Here is a 26,611-nt window from a genome sequence, read left to right as displayed (position 1 = left end):
TGGCCGCAAAGGACAACCTCAAAGATATCCAACTCCACCCCTGTGTCTGCTGCTGTGACATCTCATGCCCTTTGACCATCAATTTCACTCACACAAATGTTTACACGCATATTCACATTTACACACACACTCTCTCACAACACACACTCATCAACAAGCACGCACACAACTATATTTAGAAGCATTTTTTTACTTACCTCAGCAGCCAGGGAAGCTCATGTTCGAGCTAACTTTGCTCCTTTTTTATTACATTAATAGTGAATAATGAAACCAAATTCACTATTAGTGTTATAAAAACAATGAGGGAAAACAAGGAGAGTGAAGCCCCAACAGACGTTTATAAAGACGAGCTGCCACTGTGCTCCTGGCATTGTTTTGGCCACCTCTGAGGCCAGGGGTCGCAAGGGACAAGCCAGGGGTCATATGACAGCTGTGACACCTGGCGACCCTTAAAGGACTCCCATGGTCAGTGTTCACCTTACAGGGTGGTTGTAAGATTTTTTACAAAGTTTCCATGATACAAAGGAAGCTTTCAATAAGTTATTCAGGTGCCCAGCCCTGGATGTCTCGGTCTACCTCTTAGACCAACTTCCATGTAATCACCCCAAAGACAGATCAATACATCGGAAAGTTCACTTTTCTACCAAAGCTGCAGGTGGAAAAAGGCAGAAGCAATCTAGAAGAGGGAGAGAGGAAAGAGAATAAGAAAAGGCTAACGTGGGAAATCCAGGAACTTTCTAGTTCTGTCATTGAGGCACCAAGACTTAATTAGCCAGTAACAAAGATATGGAAGACTTGAAGATTATTCTACTAGAAGCAAGTGCAATCTACAAAAATACTTTGCAGATGTAAGTGTTCATTTGTTTATTCCCATAAAACGTTTGATTTTCGATAGTCAAGATTATTTCTGATGCATTCCAAACAAATTAATATAGAACATTGCTATAGTCTAGTATCATACTATTTTATTTCACTAGTAATTATAGCAATGTGTTTCTCATTGAGAAGAGGTTGGAATCTATTAAAGTTGGTCTAAACCACGATAGATAGCATTATACATTTTCCTATATACCACTGTCACAGTGGGTGGTTAACTGGGGAGGTAGAGAACAGGTTTTTAAATAGCACTGACGGCCACACTTTCGTTATTTGGAACTACTGTAAAAAGCAAGGGTTACTATTACTATAACATAATGTTTTTCACTTTACTGACCTCAGGAGGGCTGAATGAGCCTTGATGGGATTCAAACTTATGACATGGAGATAACAACCACCTTAGCAGCAAACGATCACCTCATCGAGCGATCGTGGCAAATGTAGAAGCAATTTAAAAGGAGTGTGGAGATAGAGGAGGGGGTCTTTTGATGTAACTAAAATGCCACTATGTCTATATCTTCACTGAACCTCTTTCAAAATCTGGGCTGGCTTTCAAATAACAAATTAATGCATTCTTGGGATTGTTGTCTTGGTTTGCTTGAATTTAAATGATTAGACTAACACACCTGGGCATCTGGACATGCTAAAGGTGCAATGCTTGCAAGCAAGGGATTTTAACAAAGGAGTATTCAATCAATGGATAGAAATATTCGTTCAAGGAAACCAGTACCTGTAAAAGTACATTTGCACTACTGTATGTATCCTTAGGTGTCTCTGAAATTTGATATACATTGGAAGCATGACTTACTCATTACAAAGATGAGTTTTGGAACACTTACGCTCAATTACTAACAATGACACCAATTATCCAGTAGCAAGACACTACAAAACAGTATATGATGGGGACGCATCATTACTGGAATATTGGGGGATGGATCAGGTGAAGAATCTCATTAGAGGAAGAGAAAGGATATGTCTATTAATACAACTTGAATGAAAGAACATTATCAAACACAAAATAAAAACACTATATAGTCATAATCAGGACTAGGAGCTTCATGTCCATATATAAAGGAGAAGAAATTAGATAAAAGGCTTGACATTCTCTGAAGTTGGCAGGACACACAACACTTGTACTGTGTTCATATAATTATCATCACTATGAGCTGCATTCCTTTCACAGAATCTAAGCATCGGACAAACTGAAAAAAATAAGCCAATTTACATGTGAGTCTGATATGGTTTAGTACGGTGGTTCCCAACCTTTTGACTCCAGAGGACCCCCACTGAATCACTGTTGAAAGCCAAGAAATTTGAACGATTTAAATTTCAAGAATCAAAACAGTAGTTCGCAAAAAATACACAAACAAGAACACACCTAACAAATACTCAAATTACTAAAGATTTAATTATTTTATTTTGAAAATATGCACAAAAATCGAAAGATTTTAATGGGAATGTCGACACTGCATCTCAATGCCTAACTTTTCAATGTTTGGTTTTATTTAGGGAAGCAGAATCCTCTGGTCAGATAATACATTTCCCAAGCCATTTGTTTCTATTATTAAGTATATACGATCTGAGAAGCTTTTTCACATATCAATGTGGTAGGGAAACAAAGTAAAACCATAAGGGCCTCTCTTCTCTCCATAACCTCTCTGTCACATGTAATTAATTTGTTTAATAGCACCTCTCATACCACTGTAGGGTGTCGGAGCACTTTACAGTGGACTACAAAGTGTAGGATTCACATGTCATCTATACTGGTAGGCATTTTCTAAGCGTGCTTGGTTTGGAGACGTGCAAACTCGGGATTCAGAACATAACACTGTGGTTAGCGTTGACTTTAATAATAAGAATGTATGTCTATGCAAGCAAACATTTTTTACAAGCATTAGGATAATGAAAGACTGAGTAAAAACACAACTTTCTAATTTATGCCATGCAGGTTGCATGCAGCTCTTCGACCACAGTACATAGCTCACTGTGCTACATTACGATTGTAATTTATAAAATGCAAGGTGACAAAATAATCTGTCACAAAAGCAGTAACCCACTGTGCTATGCACATAAAATACTGTTCTTTGCATACTATACGTTCTTTGCAGCAGGCATGTTAACCCTCTGCGCTACCTTAGATGAGTCAAAACTGCCACTAGTCAAACCTCCCATCTCTCTCCTGCAGGAACATTACTCACATGAGTTCTCTTGACGCTTTTATTTTATGCGTGAAAGCTGGTGGATGAATTTGCAATGCTTTTTAAACTGCTGCATAAATAAAGTAATGAATAGAAAAACACGCTTGTGTTTCTGAGAGGCCCCAGCTGGAGAGGTGTCTTCCTGCCAGCTCAGGCCTGCGGAAGGGGATTGATGAAATTGATTAATATATTATACACACACACACTTGGCACTCTGTTAATAAAAGAAGATCCTGTTTTCGACTTTCATCCTTATGCACAGAGCTCTGATCCGATCTGACCCTAAGTATCTGTCTTCCAGGATTCATCATTACACTCCCCTTGGACTCTTTCTAAGGCCATCTGGCTAAAGTGTCTAGGGTCAGGCTGGCTAAAACAGGTGGTAGATTATTCTTCCTTCTGGCATGCAAGCCTGGAATCAACTTCCTGCCAAACTGGTCCAAATTGAAAATGAGAGGCCTTTTAAAAAGCAACTCAAGACCTGGCTTTTCACTCGCTAGCTTTGATAGATAAATATATATATATATATATATATATATATATATATATATATATATATATATATATATATATATATATGTGCTTATTTTTATTAAGTAAAAAAAAAATTGGTGTCAACATAACATTTTGAACTCAAACAAACACAAAAATTCACCAGTTATAGTTAGCAGGGCTATCTATAACTTGCGGTCCATCCATGCACTTCATATGACCTCATGTATTAAGCTAATCATGACATGTTCTATGACATCATTCATGACATTACTGATGACATCTCAAATTACATCATTGTTTACATCACGATAATATCACCCAAGCTTCTTTTGTACACATTACTCTATAAACAAGTATGGCTTTAGATGTATGAAAGTAAGTATAGAATTGCTCAAATTGATATGAAGCACCATTAATGCCACAATACTTATAACCCCCTTAGGTGAAGCAAGCTTTTGTTATATGTATCAATGACCCTATCACATACACTTTATAGGTAGCTGAGTTCATATTAATAATTAACCATCAACCACAGATAGATGCGTATCCCCCTACTGCACACAGTGTTCAAGTTCCTCCAGATACTCAACTTCTGTTACATAACTAATGTCCTATTATGGACAGCTTTTAACTGTTTCAAACCTTTCACAGTCATTGAACCTACAGTGAGAAATTAAGTGGATATGAGTATTTAAAATACCCAAGGTCTGAAGGTGCTAAAGGTCATACTACCTGCAGCCTTCATAATGCGGTAAAAACGTTATAGATAGCCCATCTTCTGAAGCTAATCAAGCACATGTACATAGGTTAGTAACTGGTGCTTGTTTTGGTACCTTTGCTCAACTGGTGTTATGAGCATAGTACAGTCATGTGTTATGGCATGTGTTGGTTGCATCGCTAGCCATAATTGATGAGTTTCAGTGGTTTGGTGAATTGAACAAGAATCATAATTCATTTGTTAATTGTGTTCTTTTGAATTAATTTAATTGTTTGTTATGATTGACTTAATTTTCAGTCCTCACAGCGCACTGCTTTTGGTCTGCAGCCAGGCCCTGCTCACAGCCCACCATAGCCACCCAACCCAGTGTGCTCAGGGGTTGGTTGCAGGGCCAGGCTCTGGACCCAACCCAAGCAGCTGCCTAACCCCCACTGTGCACAGGTTGTCATGTACTCATTCTGCTTTGTCCACAGCCTTAAGCCAGTCCCTGTGCTCTATTATCTTCTGCTTTGTGCACCTGGGATAAGTTGCAAGCCTTTCTGGTTTGGACCAGGCTTAGTTTGCTAGCTGCTGAATTGCAATCAAATGAAACACAAATTGCCCCCTCATTTATTTGCCTCCCTATTGATCTGCCGAAAACATAGCCTAACCAACATTGAGTTAAACATCTTAAATGGCTGCCAAATTATGTGTAAATTCACCAAACAGTGGCAAATTTATTAGCATGTGAAAACTTCTTTAACGCCCTTGAGATTCCACATCCTTGAGGGCCTGTATGAAATTTAGAAAACTGTGAGTAGGCTAGAGATGCCAAATTTCTGTCACATTTTGAGCTGATCCATAAGACAGTGGCAATGTTATTAGTAAATCAAAAATTATTTTGATCTCCTCTTTAACTCTTCACTCCCATTGGAAATGCACAAAACCTGGAATATCTGCACTGTGCATAACTTGCTAACTGCCTGCCATATTTGATGCAGATTCAACAAATATCGCTAAAATTATAAGCAATTGAAAATCTCCTTCCCCATGGATTGGCAAAAAAGTGACACATCAGTCATTAACCAGACCTTTCAAGCTTCTGTCAAATTCTGTGCAGATTCATTACACAGTACAATACTATTAGCTAATGAACACTGTTTTCTCCCCATTTTTAATTTACTCTGCTTGGGGTATGTACAGGGACCTAAAAATTAAAAAAAAGATTAAACGTACCATTTCATGCCATTCAGAACCATCAAACAGTGCCAAAGTAATTAGAAAACCATAAATATTTCAATGCTGATCTAGTTTTGCCCCCTCATCATTTGGATTTTCACGGAACCTAATATCCTGCACTGGGTCTCACATGCAAATTACTTGTCACATCAAAACAAGGACCATGCAAAGTACAGATGGTAATTGCATGGTTTGTTCCATTTTTCCCGTAGGCACTAGATCCAGCCTCACAAGTGGGGTTCCATTTTTATTGGGAGATGTCTGAACAAGAAGATCTCTGACTATTCCCTCACAGAAACATGAAGAAATGCCTGTTTTAACCAAAGTTTTAAGTTTGCAAGGCCATATGGGAAAAAAAAAAATATTGTTCAAGCCATACAAGCCACACCATCCTGCACTTCCTGGGGTGTCTAGTTTTCAGATATGTCTGGGAAAGGTAGCTTTCTCTGGGAGGTGGCCCGAGGCTAAGCCCAAAATCCACAGCAACCCACATTGCAAAAACAGGATTCGTTTTCAGTGGAAACATTTGATTAGTCCTTGTTGCATTTTGAGGCCTCTGCTCTCGCGTGTGAAGGGTCCACCCAAACAAGTGGGGTACTGTTTTATCGGCTCATTTTTTAAGAATGTTGAGTAGAAGAAAATTTGTGGATTGTCATAGATTCTGGAACTTTTCATTACAGAAATGTGAGAAAAACATTTGTTTGACCGAAGGTTTGCGGTATGAAAGGCCTTCTTGGTAAAAAAACAAACCCTTGTGCGATTCGTGCAAGCCAGACCAACCAGAAGTCCCCTAGGTGGCTATTTTTCCTAAATATGTGGGTTTGGTAGGTTTTCGTGGGTAAGAGCTGAATCCAGGCCCAAAATCCAAAGGCACCTACATTGAAAAAAAGGATCAGTTGTTAGTGTAAAAATTTGATGTGTCCATATTGCGTTTTGCGACCTTTCCCACCATGGGCACTGGGCACACCCAAACAGGTGGGGTAACATTTTTATCGAGACACTGCGGTGTTAAGAGATAACCTACAGACCTCACCTTGCATGTTCTATTGAGGTCAAACTAGTCATCTCCTTTCTATTCAGATCAAACATTTGTGTGCTCCCGGGAGACATTTCACATCTGTTTCACATTTCTTATAGGTCTGAGCAAAGACTGGGTGTTGCTGGAGAGTTAATCTAATTAGCCTCCAGATACTTCAGACAGGGAACAGATAACTTTTTAAACGTAACATTTGCTCAATCTGTATTGAAAATTCGACTTCACAATTGAACAGGATTTTTAATAATGATTAAAAATAGTTGTTCAATTATTTTTCTAGCTGGTCCCCTCCTGAGATACGGTATTAGTATTTTAAGCAGTGCTCTGATGTTATAGATAGGAATGGTAGGTCTGCCACAGTGAAAATAACTTTCAGGGCCTTAAACTATAGGTAAACAATAATATTAATTTTCTGCCTGTCCCACTTTTAAATATCATACACCATACCCTGGCATACGGCCTACATGAAATGACTTAAGAATAATTAAAAGGGAGTACTGTCAAAAAGGGTTATTTTGCAGGTTTCACACTGCAGCAGTCAAGCTACACAGGGTAGGCCTGTAACTGTGTTTGCACTGCCACTGTAGTAAATGGCTCATTTCAACCAATGGCATCTATCTTCTAGGCTCTGTCTTTATTTTCTATGCCATACACTAGGAATTTACGGGCAAGTCAAATGTGTCAATCAGGACCATGCCAATTTAACCAGGTTTAAAAGAGGATACAGGCACTTTACTCCAGATTAGCAGGGGTAAAGTGCACATAGTTCTTAAGCCAGCAAAAATAGGGTCCAGAAAAAGGCAAATAATCTGGGTTGACCGTGCAAAAAAGGCATATTTTCTACACAGACTACCCTCTGCATAGACCTAACTCAGACTACTCAATCCTGCGATGGGCTTTCCTGGCCAGTTAATAGAAGATGGACAGTTTGTTGTTTTTGCAGTGGCACTTATTGGTTCTATTCACCCCTGAACCTATCTCTACTCGGCTGTAAACATCTGCACTAGTCACTGCCCTAGCCACTAACCCTGTTCTTGGGGAACCTTTCCTCTCTGTGGATTTCTTTGGAGATCTGACTACCCACGCGTACCCACAGATGTAACAAAGCAGGTGAATAGTGCAACCATGGCCAACAAGGAGATGTAGTCTAGCCTGCCTCGTATGTCAAACCTCTGTCCCCAAGTGAGGACAAGGTCTCCTTATGAGGCAAATAACTATCAGAGGCCACTGACAGCTGGCAGTGTCAAGAACTATGCTCCTAGCCATCCACTACCAAGTGGAGACTCCAATCTGCAGTCTTGGGTAGGCCTCACTTTCGCCATATGTCTGGCAAGGAGTCCACTGCTTGCTTCTAAGGTTTCTTGGGCCTCTTGGGATAATCAGAGTGGTGGGCTACTCCTTCAGGATATGGACACCTTCCTTCCATTCTTACTTCCTTGACCCCCTAAGACTCGATTTCCAGTTATGGGTCTTGTATCCTAAGACTAAACATGTGCCAGACAGTCCAGCACTTGCAGGGCAGACTACAGTCCCTCTCAAGGGTGAAACACTCTGTTGGTGCCATGTAGGGGTCTGCCTGATGCAGGTCTCCTATCTTCTGTCTTTGAGAAAGTACAATAAGTACCTCCAGGTCAGACATGGCCTCACCAGGGTGAGTCTCGGAGTGTTCTCTTCTCAGATCAAGTGACCCCTCACACTCTGGTCCTTCCACTGTGCATGGAATCCACCTCCTGGCCCTTAGTTCTTGTCTAATCCTCTGGACTGTACCCTACAAATCTGTGGTTTCAGGGTACCATGGGTGGCCTCCCCTCCCGGGCCTTTTCTCACCGCTGGGAGCCCATTGCCAAGGATGTAGTCAATGCACATCTGTGGACCGACAATGACCTTCCTCTGGGCCTCCCCCCATTCTAAGGATACCAAGGACATAGAGTGGACAGATTTCTCATGGGCCTGCGTTACCTTACAAACCTGTCTTGGCAGATACTGTTCTAGGGAAACCAGCCTTCCTACTACCATGGTCTGGCTGGGAGAGCTATACTGTAGAGGAGCTACAGGAAGTGTAAACTTCTTGAAGAGATGTCTAATACCCTCAGGTATCACTAGCTACCTTCTTGTCCCCTCTCAACTAAGGGATATAAGGGCATGTTCTATCCTCTCCTCCTGGGAATAACCTACCCCTGGGGCTACACTAGTTGCCCCTGTGGAGTGCCCACCTGTGGAGGGGACTTCCAGGTACAGACAGGATACCCCCTCTTAGGCCCTGTCTGTAGACAGGCATAACACTGGGCCTGGTGATATGACACCCTTTTTAATTCCCAACAGAACTCCCCTTCTGCTTTGAAGTGGTCTGGTAATTTATTCCACTCAAAACTCTTTTGGGACCCTTTGGAGAACTTTTTCCATTATCCCGGTCTTTCCCTTCCCTCTGCATAGGGGAATCTGGGCCACACTTCTTGGGTTCACCCCCAGGTACGTTCATCGACACCCTGGTGCTAGGACACAGGTTAGCTTTTTTATCGAGCTCTGTGGGCAAGAGAGCCCTCATTGCTTGCATATTTTCTTCAGCTCCGCCATGCTAAGGCTGTCACATTATCTATATCTACCACCATGATCCCCAAAACATAAGGCACAAAAATTGAGTGCAAAATGAAATTCAATTAAAATTTAGCAAGTCAATTTCTGCTGTCAGTTTATATAGGAAATTTTAAATTGTAAAAGAAATCATTACATGGTACTGCAAAATACAAATCCTGGCTCCCACCACTTCATATCAATGTAAGAAATTGGATTATTATTTGGAGTGGGTGACTGCCCACCTCAATCGATAATCAAAACTCTAATCAGGGGGAACCCTTATAGTCACTAAATTAACTGTTGGGCAGTCTACCATTGTGAATGCCATCCAGGGTGTAGAACGAGAGTTGCAACACAGTAATGCACTCCTGGAGGGCATTCATTCTGGTCAGGCTGTCCTTCAGCGAACCCTGCAATCTCTGGCCTCAGCACTGATGGCAGCCATTGTCCCTGTGTCTAGCCTCCCCCCTCCAACCTCCTCCACCCAGAGACCCAATCCCCTGTACCCCAGCCCAGCATGCACACAAGTCAGCACACACAAGTAGCTAAAGCAAACATAGGCAGCACACAACCCACAGACACTCACGCAAGCCTCACCCACATACAGACAAAGCAACATCCACGGCCTCCACTGTGTACCCCTCCTCCTCTTCTCCCTCCTCCCTCCCAGTCTCGTCTACACACACACCTGCATGCACCACATGTACAGGCACCATGAATCGCACAAGGACACCCAGCCGCTCACCTGCACTCACCACCTCCACTGCCATTTACACGTCCCCTGTGTCCTCTCCCAGTGTGTCTGTGACACCCCCTCCCAAAGTACACAAACGCCGGCAACCACACACCCAACATCCATCCACCTCACGACAACCTCCAGTACCTGCACCTGCACCCAAAACACCTAAAGTGACACCTCCTACAACCACCTCCTCTTCCTCCACTCCCAGACCCCCTCCAACTACCCATCCCAGTGTTCGTCAGAAACTGTCCCTCTGTAAAGTTGACCTTTTTGCCCCCACCCCCCCCTCCATTTCATCAGTCCTGTCGTAGCGCCTCAGCCAAAAAACCACCGGCCACCAGGGCAGGCAGTGTGGCCCGGAGCCAAGGCACTGGCAGCCCACTCCCTGTAAAGGCTCTGAAATTGGAGAGTGGACGACAGGACCGTGTGAAGACTCCTGGTGGGAAAACAACTCACATGGGTTCCAAGGGGATTGGAGAGTCAGCTGTGACTCCACCAAAGGTGGGGAAGGGCCAGAGGAAGTCTGCCCAGCCAGTTGTGAGTATCACGGCGGAGAAGGGCGGCATCATTCCCGGCGGTCGAGACCCAACCGCCAGCACCGTTGTCACTGGTCAGGAGACCACCGCCGGAGTCATGTCCCAGGAGGGCCCAAGTATCGTCACTGGTCAGGAGACCACCGCCGGAGTCATAGCCCAGGAGGGCCCAAGTATCGTCACTGGTCAGGAGACCACTGCCACCGCCGGAGTAGGGTGCCCAGGAGGGTCCAAGTATCGTCACTGGTCAGGAGACCACTGCCACCGCCGGAGTCACGTCCCAGGAGGGCCCAAGTATCGTCACTGGTCAGGAGACCACCGCCAGAGTCATAGCCCAGGAGGGCCCAAGTATCGTCACTGGTCAGGAGACCACCGCCACCGCCGGAGTCAGTGCCCAGGAGGGTCCAAGTATCGTCACTGGTCAGGAGACCACCGCCGGAGTCATAGCCCAGGAGGGCCCAAGTATCGTCACTGGTCAGGAGACCACCGCCACCGCCGGAGTTAGTGCCCAGGAGGGCCCACGTATCGTCACTGGTCAGGAGACCACCGCCGGAGTCAGTGCCCAGGAGGGCCCAAGTATCGTCACTGGTCAGGAGACCACCGCCGGAGTCATAGCCCAGGAGGGCCCAAGTATCGTCACTGGTCAGGAGACTACCGCCGGAGTCATAGCCCAGGAGGGCCCAAGTATCGTCACTGGTCAGGGGACCACCGCCACCGCCGGAGTCAGAGCCCAGGAGGGCCCCGGCTGCCAAAACCCATGTGGGCTATGAGGGAATGTCATGCCACACACCAATGCCCAGTCTATGGAACGTCATGCCACACACCAATGTCCGTACCAGAACCGCCATGGCAAAGCACTGCTGAACAGGGCAAAGACCGCCATGGTGAAGACCGCTGAACAGGGCAAAGACCGCCATGGCAAAGCACCGCTGAACAGGGCAAAGACCGCCATGGCAAAGCACCGCTGAATAGGGCAAAGAGCGCCATGGCTAAGCACCGCTGAACAGGGCAAAGACCGCCATGGTGAAGACCGCTGAACAGGGCAAAGACCGCCATGGCAGAGCACCGCTCTGAACAGGGCAAAGACCGCCATGGCAAAGCACCGCTGAACAGGGCAAAGACCGCCATGGCAAAGCACTGCTGAACAGGGCAAAGACCGCCATGGCAAAGCACCACTTGAACAGGGGAAAGAACGCCATGGTGAAGACCGCTGAACCGGGCAAAGACCGCCATGGCAAAGCACTGCTGAACAGGGCATGCACCGGGTAAGAATGAATAGGCCGCCACATCAAGCATCCTTATCCCATGTGCAGCTGGGACAGTGACGGGACAGGAACTTTCACGGGGAGACTAATCCAGTCTGGGCACCAGTCCCCCTCACGAGCCACTGGTGGATGTTATCTACTTGCGAAATTGAGGCTTTGCACTCCCCAGGATGGCACAGTGGGCAAGCCACCCACTGTAGAGACTTGAGAGACTGTGGCTTTGCACTCCCCAGGATGGCACAGTGGGCATGGAGCCCCGTCGTGGATCTGGCTTTGCAGTCATCCGGCTGAGGTGCCCCCCCTTCCCTTCCCCCTGAGGTGCCTGTAGTATGTCTATCTGATGCCCCGGCAGTGTTCTCTCCGATTGTGGTCAGGTATCTTTTGTGGGCCTCGCCCATGCATGTTTGGACTAGTGGTGCACGGACATTGATATGTACATATCTGCACTACTTCTCGTAATGTATATATTTCTGCCTGATTTTCGTATATATCTGTATATTTTTGCAAGACATGTATATTGCAACATTACAATGTTTGAACAGATTTCTCTTTGTCTTTGCATTCTTCCGGGGGGATTGTGGGTTGTTACTGTGATTTCTGTGGATGCATTGGCATGTATGTTGTAATATGCGAGGGTGGGGGTGGGGGTGTTTCGTGGGTGTCCCCCTAACTTTTGCCTCCTCCCTCCCCCATGCCGTAGGTGCACTACTCACCGTTGTCTTCGGCGCCTACGTAGATGGTGGTCGTAGAGGAGCAGAAAGACAAGCACAGGGAGTATTTGGAGATCCGGCTCCATGGAGTCCGCGTTCCTCGTGGGATGTGTTCAGGAGAGCGTTTACCCATTGCAGCAACTGTTTCCGCCTTGTTTTTATCCACGGTGAATCCGCCCCGGAAAAGGTGGCGGATTAGCGGGCTGTGTTTCTATGGGCGGTACATTGTCTTCCGCCTGTCTGTTGGCGGTGACCGCCGAGCTGCTTGTCTGTACCGCCGCAGCAGGCGGTGTGTTAAAGTGGCTGTCTTTGTTGGCAGTTTCCGCCAGGGTCATAATTCCCTTTTTTTTCCGCCGGCCTGTTTGCGGTATTACCGCAGCTTTAACACCGTCCGCCAGGGTCGTAATGACCCCCTTAATCTTTTACATCCCAAATTCTAAGGGTTTCTGGAGTATCTCCACTAGTTCACTTCCATGGCTCCCCGGACCTCAGGGACAGGACTAAGGCATCAGAACTCACTTTGACACAAGCCATCAACAAGGTCCTGTCCAGGTGCATTTGCTTCTGGTCAGCTGGGCACTCAAAGAGAAAGGCATCTTGCAGCATGTTGTGTCCCTGAAGCGACACAGGAGGTCAGCAAACGGAATCTTAGAGTCCCCCTCTCTGTGTTGGACATAAGGGGGAACGGGTCCAGTCTTCAGAGTTCTACTCAGGTTTACTCGTGGGAGGAATTTCACACTTCTTCCTGGGCTAAGTGTTACTGGATAGTTAATGCAAATTAGCATCTAGCATCTTCAGACTGGGAAAAAGTAGCTTTTTTAAAAAGTTAAATTTTCTTCATGTTCATCAAAAATCGACTTCTCCATTGAATTGGATTTTAATAAATATTGATAAAAAACAACCTCTCTCATACAATTTGTGGAACAGTATTAGCATTCCCATTCAGGCAGTTTCCAGTAAGGTAACCACATGGTGTTATGTTTCTACAAACATCAAACCTATTGGCTTTGCAATACTTTTTCTAGAGTTACCACCACCTGAGACTCTATCCTTTATGAAAGTCACAATCGATCTAAAAGGCAACCTTAGACTGAGTAGGAGGTACTGGTGTAGCTGCTAAAGCCCTGGAAAAAGGCATAGAGCCAATCCATTTTGGATGGTGAGAAGACCAAAACAAAGTGCTTCAAAATTCCAACAAATTGCAATTGTGTGCCTCATAGAGACAGTGCAAAATTTGCTAATTGATGCTGCAATATTCTGAGGGCTCTATCTTGTAGATCTGAATATTGCCCAGCTTGTTTGAGAGCAGAAATATTACACTCTAATCATGTCTCAAAGTTTGTAATGCTGCTTTATTGAGGATGTTACCCATGGCAGTGCCCAGTATAGAACAAATAATCCTTCAGGAGCAGCACAGGAAAAATATGAAGATTTTCATCATTTAGGTGAGAATTGAACATAGGTTTTTTCTTAAACTTCTGTCTTTTTCTGTGCAGCAAATTATTTCCGAATTCATTGGAATTTACATATGTTCGTACGCTCTAATTCCACTACAAAACGTGGATACATCATTTGAACCCTTATTCTGACGGTCCAGTTTTCTTGTCAGCTAATAAATACCAACTTGCTAAACATCAATGCCACCGTATGCATTATTTAGAAGTAAGATGCTGCATTCTCATTTGCATTTCCACACACAGAAAGGAAAATTGAGTAAACAGTCCATGTTTTCTCCGTCTCAAGCAGCAAAGTTTGAAACGCAGCAGTATTTTCCAACATACATTTCACCAGCTTTTAACTGGTGACATTTGTGTAGAGAAAAATGTCAACACCTGGTGTAATCCAATCTCAAAAGTCCTGTTCCCAGATCGGGAATAGCAAGAAACTCGGAACAAGTCACCAACTACGTCGTTGGCATTAGAGCCAATAGCTGCTTTTATTTAATGCAAATATGTCCTGTAGCACAGATCGCACCATCTGATGCTGTGCAGAGGATATAAGCTATGCACAGGATATAAAATTCTAATCAGTTTTGCATGTAGCCAATGGAGTACCCGAAGGTTATTTTATGTGTTTGTGGCACATGCATCCAATAATAAGCTGAAGAGTGTCCTTGAAAAGTTAGATGAGGAGTGGACTACCTTTTTGTCGTAAAGCCTGTTTCATCAGTCTATGTAAGAAAGAAAAAGGGGGATATTTTTAAGAAAGTTGCACATCAGCTATGATGCGTCACTTTTCTTGAGCGCCCCTTGCGCCCACCTAACATCACCATGGTAGCGCTGTATTACAATACGGTTCACCATGGCACACATTAGCACAATAGTGTCAATATTTTTGATGCTATTGTAGCTCATTGGTCGACTGGCACCAAAAATGATGGCACTAGTTCAGCAATGCTTATGGAGGCCCATTGGAAACAATGGGAGAATCACTTTAACGCCTGCCTTGAAAATGACAGGAAAAAAGGTGCAGTGAAATCTCGAAAATTTTACTGCACCATTTTTCTGGGCCTCCTAATGGGGGGACGTCCATCTTGCATACATTACGCCTGGTGCAGGCATAATGTGGCGCCATTGGATTACAAAGTGGCCCAAAGCCTGCATTGTACCACTTTGCAAATCTGACGCGTAGAAAAAGGCCTCCGTGACATAGCCTTAGCGTTAAAAAAAAAATGCTAGCGTGGTGCAAGGAGCCACTAGGTGCTTGTAAATAAGCCCAAATGTGGTCTCTATTGTATCCATATCTCTAGTTGGCAAGAATTATGTGTTGTTCCTTATATAATTTCACAGTCCGAGATTTTTTCAAATGTATCATCCTAATGTTTTGCTTTTGTTTGTGCTTGCATTGGCACACCTTAAATGATGACCAATGTCTGGAGGGGCAGGGTAGTGATGTATCAAGATTGGAATACGCAGCACAGGAGAGTCATTATTCAAAACATGATAGTAATCTCAGATCGTGATTACAAAAAAAATGCAAGGCTTTTTCTTAACAAGCCCTAGTATACAACTACAAAGCGAACAACTGCATACTTAAGCATTGCATTTCCAAGACAGTTGTGAATCTATGGAACAACCAATATTGGGGATGTTCCTTGCTTCATTGAAAAGGATACCTAAAATTAAATGACAGGCAATGAGGCAAGCATAACATGTGAATCGTTTTATTTCTGTTTTCTCCCGAATTCCCTTGCCTCTGCAGACAGAAAGTTCTCCCCTGTCAGTTACGCAATTTCAGTATGGGAGGACTGAATAGCAGTACGGCTAATAATGAATGGGCAAAAGCCCATCAGTGCGCTCTTTCTAGATTTAGGGAGATTTCATCTAAAAAGTATAATGCATACCTTCAATATTGACAATTGAGTATAGAGAGAAAGGATCATGTGTTTGATCAACGTTAAACCATTCAAATGAACCATTAAAAGCATGTATGTTGCACACAGGATTATCAGACAGGACATTTTTATCTAACATCTGGTGGAGTCTAATTCCTTAGAACGTTTGCTGAACGCTAATTATTAATTTGGGATCCTTACATTGAGTCACGCATCATAAGTACAGCAAACAGAATATATGGCCTGATGTACGATGCCTTTTTGCGGTCGCAAACGATGAAAATCACTGTTTGCAACCGCAAAATGGGCCGATAGGATGTACCATCCCTATTTTGCGAGTCGGTACACAATATAGGGACATATGTACAAACACTTTTTCCCATAGACACAGAATGGGTAAAAACCTTTGCTACATCTGGCCCTATGGGTCCCTTCTTAATTGCAACTCGCAGGGGGATGTCTGATTGTTTTGTGACAGTAAATGTAGACCACTGCCTACTCTGAAAAAAGGAAAAGAAATCTTTTCATTTTTCTTTCTCAAATGCATCCTTTAAGGAAAACGGGCTACATTTAAAAAAAGAAATACTTTATTGAAAAAGCAATCACAGACATTGTGGTCTGCTGTCCCCAGCATGCCACCATCCTGAGTGCGGCCAATCCAATTCGGGTCACAAATTGTGACCTAACTCATGAATGGTGATGAGGTAGGTCATTTGTGTCCCCATTGGGAATCGCTAACAGTGTATTTAGCACTGTTGTACAGTTTGTTTTGCGACTCGCAATTTGCGATTCCCAAATGGATCCCAAATTGCGAGTCGCAAAACAAAAGGTTGTACATTTGGCCATTAGAATCTACTGGTAAAGAGAGCATGCATTAGGAGCACAAAAAAAGGAAAGTGATTTCCTAATTCCAAATTTTGAAAAGCTCCAAACTTCCCATTAAAATTAGAAGGTTTGTTTTTTGCATACTCTTTTTATCATATTTCATAATGTGTGTAACTGCTCTAATGTTACTTGTTTCTGTATTCTTTTGTATTGGCTGAGGTTGCCTAACCCTTGGGTCTTTGGCTTGAAGCAGTGAGTCACTGGGAAAACACAGAATTGAAAATGTTAAGTACCTCAGCTCTAGAACAAGTTTTTCATATTATTTACATAAGTAAAGCAGTGCAATAAAATATCATAAACAAATAATGATTGTATGCAAAAATAAATTTCAACGCAAATTTGAACAGTTTTCCTTAAAATGTGTTTTTCAGTGATTCCACAGTTATGTGATTTACTGTGCTATGTACAACTGGCCTACTGATGAATATTTAGTCTTGTAAATAAATATTTCAATTTCATAACCTTTCTGTTTTTAGGTATGCCATGTATGGCACTCTCAACATTAATGGTGAACGTATTGCATTATATTTTCCCTTTAAGGAGCTTGGATCACACTAGGTTCGATTGATATTCTACATGCTCTTATCAATGCAAGATGGCCCCCACGTTAATAAGAGGTAGGTCACAAAACAGACAACAATGGGTTGAGAGCATTGATAAGTGTGCTTAAAAACATGGAAGTTACATGACACAAAGCAACCCTTTTTTCAGTAGCATTAATGTTTCAGATGATTTTGTCTACACTCTGATGCTGGGACTACCAGATAAACAAAGACTCACAAAACCAATAGGATTGAGGTATGCTTGGCATCATCTTGCCCTTCTACACACCATACAAACGTGGTACTGTCTTTGCTAATGATTATTGTTAGTGGAGAGGAACACTTAAAGTATACTGTTCTTTTTCATGTGCTCGGTCTCATGGCTGGTTAACCAAGAAAGAACACTTCTGATTTAATTGCGAAGATTAAGTGCAGCACTTCTAAACATTCCAAATAAATCAATAAGCAAAGAATTTGTTTGCATATTGGAAGTCCGTCTACTGTGTAAATCCCTTGTTTTATTTTATGCATTTGTCTACCCTCTCAACCTATTTAAAAAAGGTTTAACCTACTAAACATGTAGATCAAGTGTCTGCGAATCACCACCATGCAGCACTTAGAGGGTGCTACTTCTTTCTGCCACTCGAGTAGATTTTTTCCTCAAGCTGCAGCTTTCTCAATATGAGTGGCAGCTTTCTCAACTCAAGCGGTAGCGACCTGCTGCCAGTGCCAGCATTAAGAAATCTCATTGGGAGGCGGTCTAGTGCTCGTTTTTCTTGTACTCACCAACTTAACAGTGGAGAGCCGTGTGCAAGAAAAAATATTGAAAGCACAGCATTAAGTGGGCAAAACTCCACCAACTCTGCCATGGGAGTGGAGCTTACCACCCAACCTTTCATAAAATGGCTGCTAAGTTGGGTGGATTTTCCCAATGGTGAATGTTATACAAACAATATTAAAATTACACATTGATTGACCATATTAATTATACCTATATATCTTTGCTTCACACTCAATGGCCCTCATTACAACCCTGGCGGTCTTCGTCCGCCAGGGCTGTTTTGGAGGAAGTACCGCCAACAGGCTGGCAGTGCTTCCAGGGGCATTGTCGCACAGCCGGGAATGGCGGTTTCCCGACACATTGGTCCCAGTGGTTTAAATCTCCCAGGGTGGCGCTGCTTGCAGCGCTGCCCAGGGGATTACGAGTCCCCCTCCCGCCAGCCTTTTCATGGCGGTAAGAAGCGCCATGAAAAGGCTGGCGGAAAGGGGAGTCGTGGGCCCCCTGTCACGGCCCCTCCACTGCCCATGCCGCTGGCATGGGCAGTGCAGGGGCCCCCTGTCACGGCCCCATGGAGCTTTTTGCTGTCTGCGTAGCAGACAGTGAAAAGCGTGACGGGTGCGACTGCACCCGTCGCACAGCCGCAACACCACCGGCTCCATTTGGACCCGGCTCCCGTGTTGCGGCCCAGATCCCCGCTGGGCTAGTGGGCCCAGCGGGGATCTTTTAATGGACCCCACGGGAGTGCGGCCGCATTGGTGGCCGCCCGGCGGTTCAACCCGCCAAGGTTGTAATGAGGGCCAATATATTGCTGAAGATTGAGTTGATTTTTAGGTGATAATTTCAGAATGAAGACACTTTGGAAGGAAAAATATAGATTAGCTCAAGAGTGTATGCAAACATCACAACACCAGAACATTCAACAGCTGCACAAAGTAAGTCTTTCCCTTACCTGGGGGTCCTTGAGTCGGCTCAGGTCTGGGTAAAGGTAGAACTGGATCCCTTGCAGAGCCCCAGGAAGGGTGACACCTCTGATTAAAAGAACTAGTAGCATGAGGTAAGGGAATGTAGCAGTGAAATAAACAACCTGGAAGATAAAGACAGTAAACCAAGAATGAGGGTTCAGAGAAACAAACAATCGAAAAATAAGACTTCAAACAAAAATAAATTAATTTCTAAAAACCAGGGTGTCAAGATCACACTGCAGTCAAATGTCTTCTTCTTTCTATTCATTCTCACTACTTGACATCCCCAGAAGAGCTCCTCCGCTCTTCAGCCCTCTTGTCTTCCGCCCACACATTCCATCTGATGTCATAGCTACCTCATCACATTCTTTATTCTCTATTCTGTTGAACATGTAACATCTTTACACAGGGCTATCAAGAATAGGGTTGTTGTACACTTCTAGATTAGTTTAATGTCAGGATGAAACACAAGCAGCTGTGATCCAGGGAAGCACTAATCTTGAAAGGGGGAAGGAGGTTGCACAGTTCAAGGCCTCTTCATATCCATAAAGCAACTGAATGAATGCAGGGACTAGGGTAACTATAACTTGTGCCCTCGCCATGCACTGAGAATTACCCAGCATATTACATCAATCATGACTTCTTGTATGACATCCTTGAATCTTTTGAAGCAGATATGTTAATTGAGAAAATTATTAATGATGTTTATGTGCTTGATAATGAAAATGAATGTGTAGAGAAATTAATCGTAGAGAAAATAATGTCCACGTTTGAAAATGTGCCCTCAGGGTATGACCGCCATGTGTACTAATATAACTGAAACTGTATGAAATGATGAAAATATATGAGAAAAATTTAGTAATGTGTCATATTGAAATGTATAACCTATGTTTTGCTTCAATTTGTAGTGCTAACTTAGCCAAACTTAAGGCCTAGTCTTCCTAGGCCTCACACACAGAGAGGAGAAACAATAACCGCGTTTGCAAGAAGCTGCTATGAACTGTCTTTGACTCACCCGATTTTAAAGTTGCTTAGCTAGAATTTTCTGCAATGTACCGGCAGACTGGAGATGATGAAGACAATTTGATACAATTATGTGTAGAGTAGGCTAAATGTACTTTCCCAGGACTTGAACACTGATGGCATTGACTGAAGAGGAACATGCAACAATTTCGATACCTGAAGAGCCAGATGATGAGGACATCGTATACTGGACCAATCCACATCTTGTGAACGGACTGATATTGAAATTAGTAGATTTGGTAACCAAGTACTATAGGTTAAAGTTATATCTGCTGACTGACTGACCAATTAGGAATTAGGGGGATGGACTGGGAGACCCTAATGAAAAGCCATGACAAGGGGCTAAATCTTCAGATGCTGGAGACTTTAGGCAGATGCGAAATTCAAGGTGTGAAGTGATGACGTCAGGAGACGCTGTCCGAGGTTCTGTCATTAGGCTTATACTCTGTGAGCCTAATGCGTGGCTGACTAATTGACGAAGACTGACTTGTTGCTGATCCATCCTGGATAGGTAGCTATGAAAATGTGACTGACAAGTTGTGCCTTTTCTTCTAGGTACCAATTGCGCTGATTATAGAATTCTCATTTACATTGATTTTTCCAAATTAATGTTTTTCTCTACATTGTTTTGCATGAAGGCCCACATGCTGATGCTAATCTTGGTTAGGTAGGCTGTTAAAGGTGAAGTTGACAGTGACAATTGACTGACGAGCTATTTGCTGAACTCTGCTATTAATGCTGGTATTCTTGGCCTATGTAGATACATTCATGCATATGGTTTCCTTCAAGTTATGTTATGATGTTTTCCATTAACAAATTAATAATTGAGTGGATTTAATAAAGATTGAACTAACGGATGATTTAGAATTGTAATCAATAGGAAAATAAAAATTGTTTAACTCTTTTACCGAGTTGTGGTTATACATGAGTAGATGTTTTTTTAGCTGCTTTGTCATAGAATGTTTTCTTGATTATTGATGTTAATTATTGATTCAGTGGTCACCGCATGACTGGGATACTCCATGCGATTCAAAAGGTTCATCGACCTATATGCGTCCCATTTTAAGTTTACTTACTAAGGACCAGGCGTGCTTGCAGTTTTTGGTTGCAGCTTGATGGTTAGTTTCCTTGGAGAACTAGTTATGTGGTGATTACTGGTTATAGTGGTAGTTTAAGTTAGGGTTAGTTGTTCATATTTTATGAGGTTTGGTTTTTGTTTTTCTGAAATGGTAATTGTAGCAAGGATGATGTCCACATAAGTCCAGAAATGACTTTCCCAGATCCTGCTAGTAAAGTTGGGTATGTTCTCAGCATTTTTGTGATAGTGTGAAAGTGGTAGGTTGCGCATGCACGGGCTTGAGCAAACCGCAGGTGAATTGTGATGTATGTGAGGTAAAGTAGGGAGTTTGCATACTCCAGTTAAGGTTTAGTAGGAGTGTGCGTACTCTGCAGTATGAGAGCAGGGAAGTTGTCAAAATTCACATGCGTGTGGTGCTTTGTGCTAAAAAATGATCCACTTGGTTGTTGGTGATGTACGGCCCCTGCGTAGTCTAAGACTCCGGAGTATATTGACAAGTGTAGGAGACACTTGATTATATGTTGTAATCTGTCTGGTTTAGTAGGTTGATCGGGTGTGGTCAACAAATCGGTGTGTGAGATAGATGAGTAAAATACATCTTTCGACTGAGATTTGGCGAGTCCTATGTGCACCAGGACAGACCCATTGATCAGTTGAGAGTAAAAATTTGTGGGTCAAATTTTGCTTGTTAATGTGGGAGACTGAGAAAGAGGAATACTTACATGAGCGAAAGGGCCATTGCTGAAAATCCGTAATGTCTCTGAAGCGATTGTGTCCCTTCCTGTAGTAAACCAGCAGGTTTGTTTTAGTTATTGGTTTTTGGATAAAGTGTTCGCAATAATCTGCATTAGTTGTGTGAGTTGAAATTTAGATCAAGCCGCAAGACTTTGTCAGCCACAGTGTGTGAGTGTGACGTCAGAGTGTACTGCGCTGGGATAGGTTGGTTAGTGAGAAGAGTCGCAAGCGGATTGGCAGCCATCCGTAAGAGGCAATTGGTTGAGTAAGCGGGGGAAGGGAATCTTGGGAGTAAAAGTAATTTCATTATTGAATCGAAATAAATACAGTAGACAAAATGAAGTTTTTCAAGGCAGTCAGAAGTGCTATGAAGGGTGATTCTTACATTAAGGCGTCAGTGGAGGAGCCAACCCCACCGGAAAATTCTCTGGCTTATATTGTGATGGAAGAGTGAGGTGTTGCACTGTGTTTTTGGTTAAAGCGATGGTGTAAGCTAACAATGAAGTTAGGTGCCTAAGCGTTTCCAGAGCAGGGAACATTTAATTTGCGAATGGCATTATATGAGATGAAGCCATTACCGAGGCCAGCACAGTTTGAGGCTTTAGCGGTTTGGGAGCTGGTGGTCAGACAGCAACAAGAAATGAAATTCAAGAGGAGAATAAAAAGAGTAGAAAAATCCTTAGCTGAAGCTAAGTGGGATTGGGAACAGAAAAGGTAGAGAACAGTGCCACTACCGTGAATTAAATTGTTTCCTGCAATCACAGAGGAAGTCGAGACAGAGAAAGAAGATAATGCTAAGGAGAGTGAGAGTGCAGGGACAAAGAAAAATAAAAAGCCTTATGTAGACGATGAGGACTCAGATGTTTAGGACCTTATTACGCAGCTGTTGAGGGATCGCCCTCCACCCTTTGGGACTTATTCAGGGGGTCCAAGTACTAGTGCCACTACAAATGCTCCAGCACAAGCATTGGGAACAGAGGGACCCATACAGACAGATAGGGGACAGATACCAGGGGTAGTACAAAGTACACCTAATGCAGGGATTACAACTGTGGTCCAAGCGCAGATGCATCCACCATTGATACAGAGAATTTATCCAGATGTGCCAGCCCTTGAAACGATTTCAAACTTGGTGGTGCCAACGGAGCAACTGCTCCTGAGGCCAATGCTAGTTCAAACAGAGCCGACTCCAATGTTTTTGCCTCCGACACAGCCACAGGGTTTGCTGAAGTTTATAGCGATAACAGGAACACAGTCAGACATTACACTAGTTATGAATCAGGTGATGGGGGCAACTTTTCCACAAGGTGAAAGTTTCAGGGCAGCTTCAGATGCAATATCGCTACCGATTACTCTTGGTCCAGCTGTACCTTTATTCGCACAAAAGAAGGCGAGTGCAGGAAGTCAGAATGAAATGTCACAGAGTCTTGTGAGAAGGGGAGTGAGTGATCATGTGCAGATGATGTCGTCTGTGGGTCAGACTTTCAATGGATCTAGACCGTTAATGGATCTTAGTCCACTTGTAGCACTTCTAGATGCAGTAAATGGCCCGAATGCAAGTCAAAGTTTGAAACTTTTGATGCCGCAAACCCCAGGTGCAGCGATGCAACAGGTACTAGTGCTGAATGCTAGTAACATCTCATTACAGGGGTGAGCAGCAAAACAAATGAGTGAATGGTTAGACAGTCTAAACACACTTCAAAATACATCCAAGGGTGAAGAGCAGATAAATCGTGTGAGGTTAACCACAGAAGCAACGGAGCTAGTTGAGGGAACAATGGGCATGAAGAGGTTAGAATCCTACACAGAAGAAGAGCTGATTTATCTGTGCCCCAGAATTACAAGAGAAGTGAGTAAAATGCATCAGAAATTGAAAAAGCTGGCAGAGAAACATGACATCGCGATTGAGAAAACAAAGCATTTGAAGCGCAGTTATAGGTTAGATTTAGAGGCGAAGGATTTTGAGCATATGAGATCAGCGGGAATGAAGGCTCACTCAAAAGAATTGTTGCAGAGTGCTCAGATCTGGGGAGCATTAAAAAAGTGGGAAGGTAGATGGGCGAAGAAGAAGGATAAGCAGAAACGAGATTCACAAGATTGGTCTGAAGATGTTCAGAAAGAAAAGGAATCAGTAAAGATGCTTCCAATGAGAGAAATTCCAGGAGGGCAGCTTGATCATGTCCCATGGCACAGGAGTGATATATTGTCATTTACAAATGATTACCCAAAACTGAGAGAGAAACTGGTCGAGTGGTATCAGCAGACAGACAGGCTTGTGAAACTTTCTAAATATTTGTGGGAAGACTTAAACACATTGTTGGAGATAGTGGTTCCAGACGACTTGTGGGTTGAGTGTAAGAGAGCAGTGTATTGGCCAACAAGTGAACCGGAAAAGGATAGAGTAACGGGTGCACCTTTACCTGAGGTGATGAAACATTACTATAAGGTGATTGAGTTCCTGAATGCAAGAATTTTTCCCAAAAATAGTGACTGGCAAAGAAGTGACAGAACAGTTCAAGAGTCTAAAGAGTCAATACATACCTACTATGAAAGATTGTTAAAGGTGTTTAAAGAGTACAGTTGTAAGGAAGCAATTGAGCCGAAAGACATGTTGCATTTTGTGTTCAGGTTCGTCAAAGGTTTGAGACCAGAAGTAGGACAGATGATTAAGAGTCATTTGATTTGTTGGCTGGCAAAGCCAATTGATGAGGTGTTGCAGTATGCAAAATACTGTAGTGATGAGATTGAATTGAAGCAGAAAAAGCTGAAGGAGAAAGCAATGATGATGCAAATAAAGGCAGCACAAGCAGGAGTGTAAGAAGTCTAGTACAACCTATGCCGCTGCAGCAGCGAACTGTTATGTTGCAGCTCAAATGTGAGGTAGAGGTCGTGGAATGGACATGATGCGTGGTCCGGACTTGGGTACTGTAGTGGTTCAGAATGACATGCAGGGAATTAAAAAGATGTTACTGTGTCATTTGTGTGGAAACGTGGGACACTGGAAGCGGGAGTGTCCGTTGATGGCGCAGGATGGTGTTGTTCAGCAAGGAGGTGACGTCAGTACATTTCAAACTTTGAAAGTCCCAAGAATGAAAGGATTTATTCCTAATGTTCAGAATCGAGTGCAGAATTTACAAACCATGCAGCAAGTGCAAGTGCACAATTAACACAGTTGCAACCAATACAGCAGCAGGTTTCCATGGTACCTAGACAGCAAATGCAGATACCTCAAGCCCGATGGAGCAGCAACAGGTGGTGCTTACTCAGCAGGTCACAGGTCAGAGACAAAACAGAATTAATGACACTGTACACCAATTTCCATTTTACAGTGAGGATGAAATAAACGAAGAATGGATGAGTGACAGTTCGGATAAAGGGCCATGTATGCTTGCAGCATCCTTAGAAGTAGATCAGAGAGGTCCTTTTGTAAAGGGAAAGGTGATGGGTTATAAGGTCTCATTTTGGGTGGACACAGGAGCTACACGCTCTTCAGTGAGAAGTGTGGAAGTCCCGAATTTACCTCTTTCAAGCAGAACAGTTCAAGTTGTGGGAATGAAGAATAGACAGTTGACAAACCCAATCACAGATCCAGTGCAGGTTGAGATTGGTAATTACCAGGGACTACATAGGTTTGTAGTATGTGACTTGAGTCCAGGATCCCTACTGGGAAGAGACTTACTGTGCAAGACAAAAAGCTCCAATAATTGTTCAGACACTGGAATAGAAGTACAAACTAATAGCGATGATGAAGAACAGGTGACTGAAATAGTGATCAACAATGCTAGTGAGGAATACCCATTGATTGAGTTTTTCCCAATGTTTACTGTGAGAGAACGGCATGCAGATTTACAAGGAACAGTGAAGGAAGATGTCTGGAGCCTGACAGGTAAAGAAGTGGGTTTGATTAAAGGAGTGTATCCGATTAAAATCACTTTGAAGCCAAATGCAGTGTACCCACAACTTCCACAGTATAACATGCCACAGCATGTTCTGATGAAGATTACGCAAATAACTGGAGATTTTCTGAAACAAGGGGTTTTGAAGGAAGTGTTAAGCAGTCCATGAAATTCACCAATGATGGGCTTAAAAAAGCCAGGTGGGAAAGTGTGTATTGTGCAGGACTTGCGAAAAGTGATCGATCTGGTGGTCAAATGTTGTTCAGTGGTGCCAAATCCAGCAGTGATACTGTTTCAGATTCTTTGCGATGCAGAGTGGTTCAGAGTGGCTGACTTGTCACAAGCTTTCTTTTTAGTGCCTCTTCATGAGGATAGTCAGTTTGTTTTTAGTTTCAAATTCCTGGACAGAGTCTACAGAGGGTGTAGGCTTCCACAAGGGTATACGGAGTCACCATCACTGTTTAATCAGCTCTTAAAAAATAATCTGGAGTCATTGTAATCCGAATCTGAGGAACCACCCAAAGGAGAGACCCAAAATAGCCCTGAAAGGGGGATTGGTCAAACACCTATCAGGGGAGGGTTCTGATGTCACCTGAGGGCACTGGCCACTTAGATGCTCTCAGAGTTCCCTGCCAACCTTGAATCGAAGATGGCAAAACCCAGGGACCCTCTGGAGGCACTCTGAGCATCACTCCAGGGGTGGTGATAGACAGGGTAGTGGTCACTCCCCTTTTCTTTGTCCAGTTTTGCACCAGAGCAGGGACTGGGGGTCCCTGTACTGGTGTAGACTGATTTATGCAAGGAGGGCGGGCACCAAATGTGCCCTTCAAAGCATTTCCAGAAGCTTGGGGAGGCTACCCCTCCCCAGCCTGTAACACCTATTTCCAAAAGGAGAGGGTGTAACGCCCCTTTCCCAATGGAAATCTTTTGTTCTGCCTTCCTGGGCTCAAGCTTTTCAAGCAACAGGAGGGCAGAAACCTGTCTGGGAGGTGGTAGCAGCTGGGGCTGCC

The 26,611-nt window shown here is 43.5% G+C and overlaps 1 protein-coding gene across 1 annotated transcript in view; it reads right to left on the bottom strand.

Moving 5' to 3' along the window:
- The window catches only part of LOC138287578 (sodium- and chloride-dependent GABA transporter 2-like), a 633,422-nt gene that overhangs the window by 307,482 nt on the left and 299,329 nt on the right, over positions 1–26,611 (bottom strand). The window contains exon 6 of the mRNA XM_069228136.1: positions 18,857–18,991. Coding sequence (XP_069084237.1) covers positions 18,857–18,991 — 135 coding nt within the window. The remainder of the gene's footprint in view (positions 1–18,856; positions 18,992–26,611) is intronic.

This window comes from Pleurodeles waltl, chromosome 4_1 (assembly GCF_031143425.1).
Source record: "Pleurodeles waltl isolate 20211129_DDA chromosome 4_1, aPleWal1.hap1.20221129, whole genome shotgun sequence".
Lineage (NCBI taxonomy): Eukaryota > Metazoa > Chordata > Amphibia > Caudata > Salamandridae > Pleurodeles > Pleurodeles waltl.
Note: the sequence above shows the minus strand (reverse complement) of the source record. Positions and strands in the feature narration are given on the sequence as shown.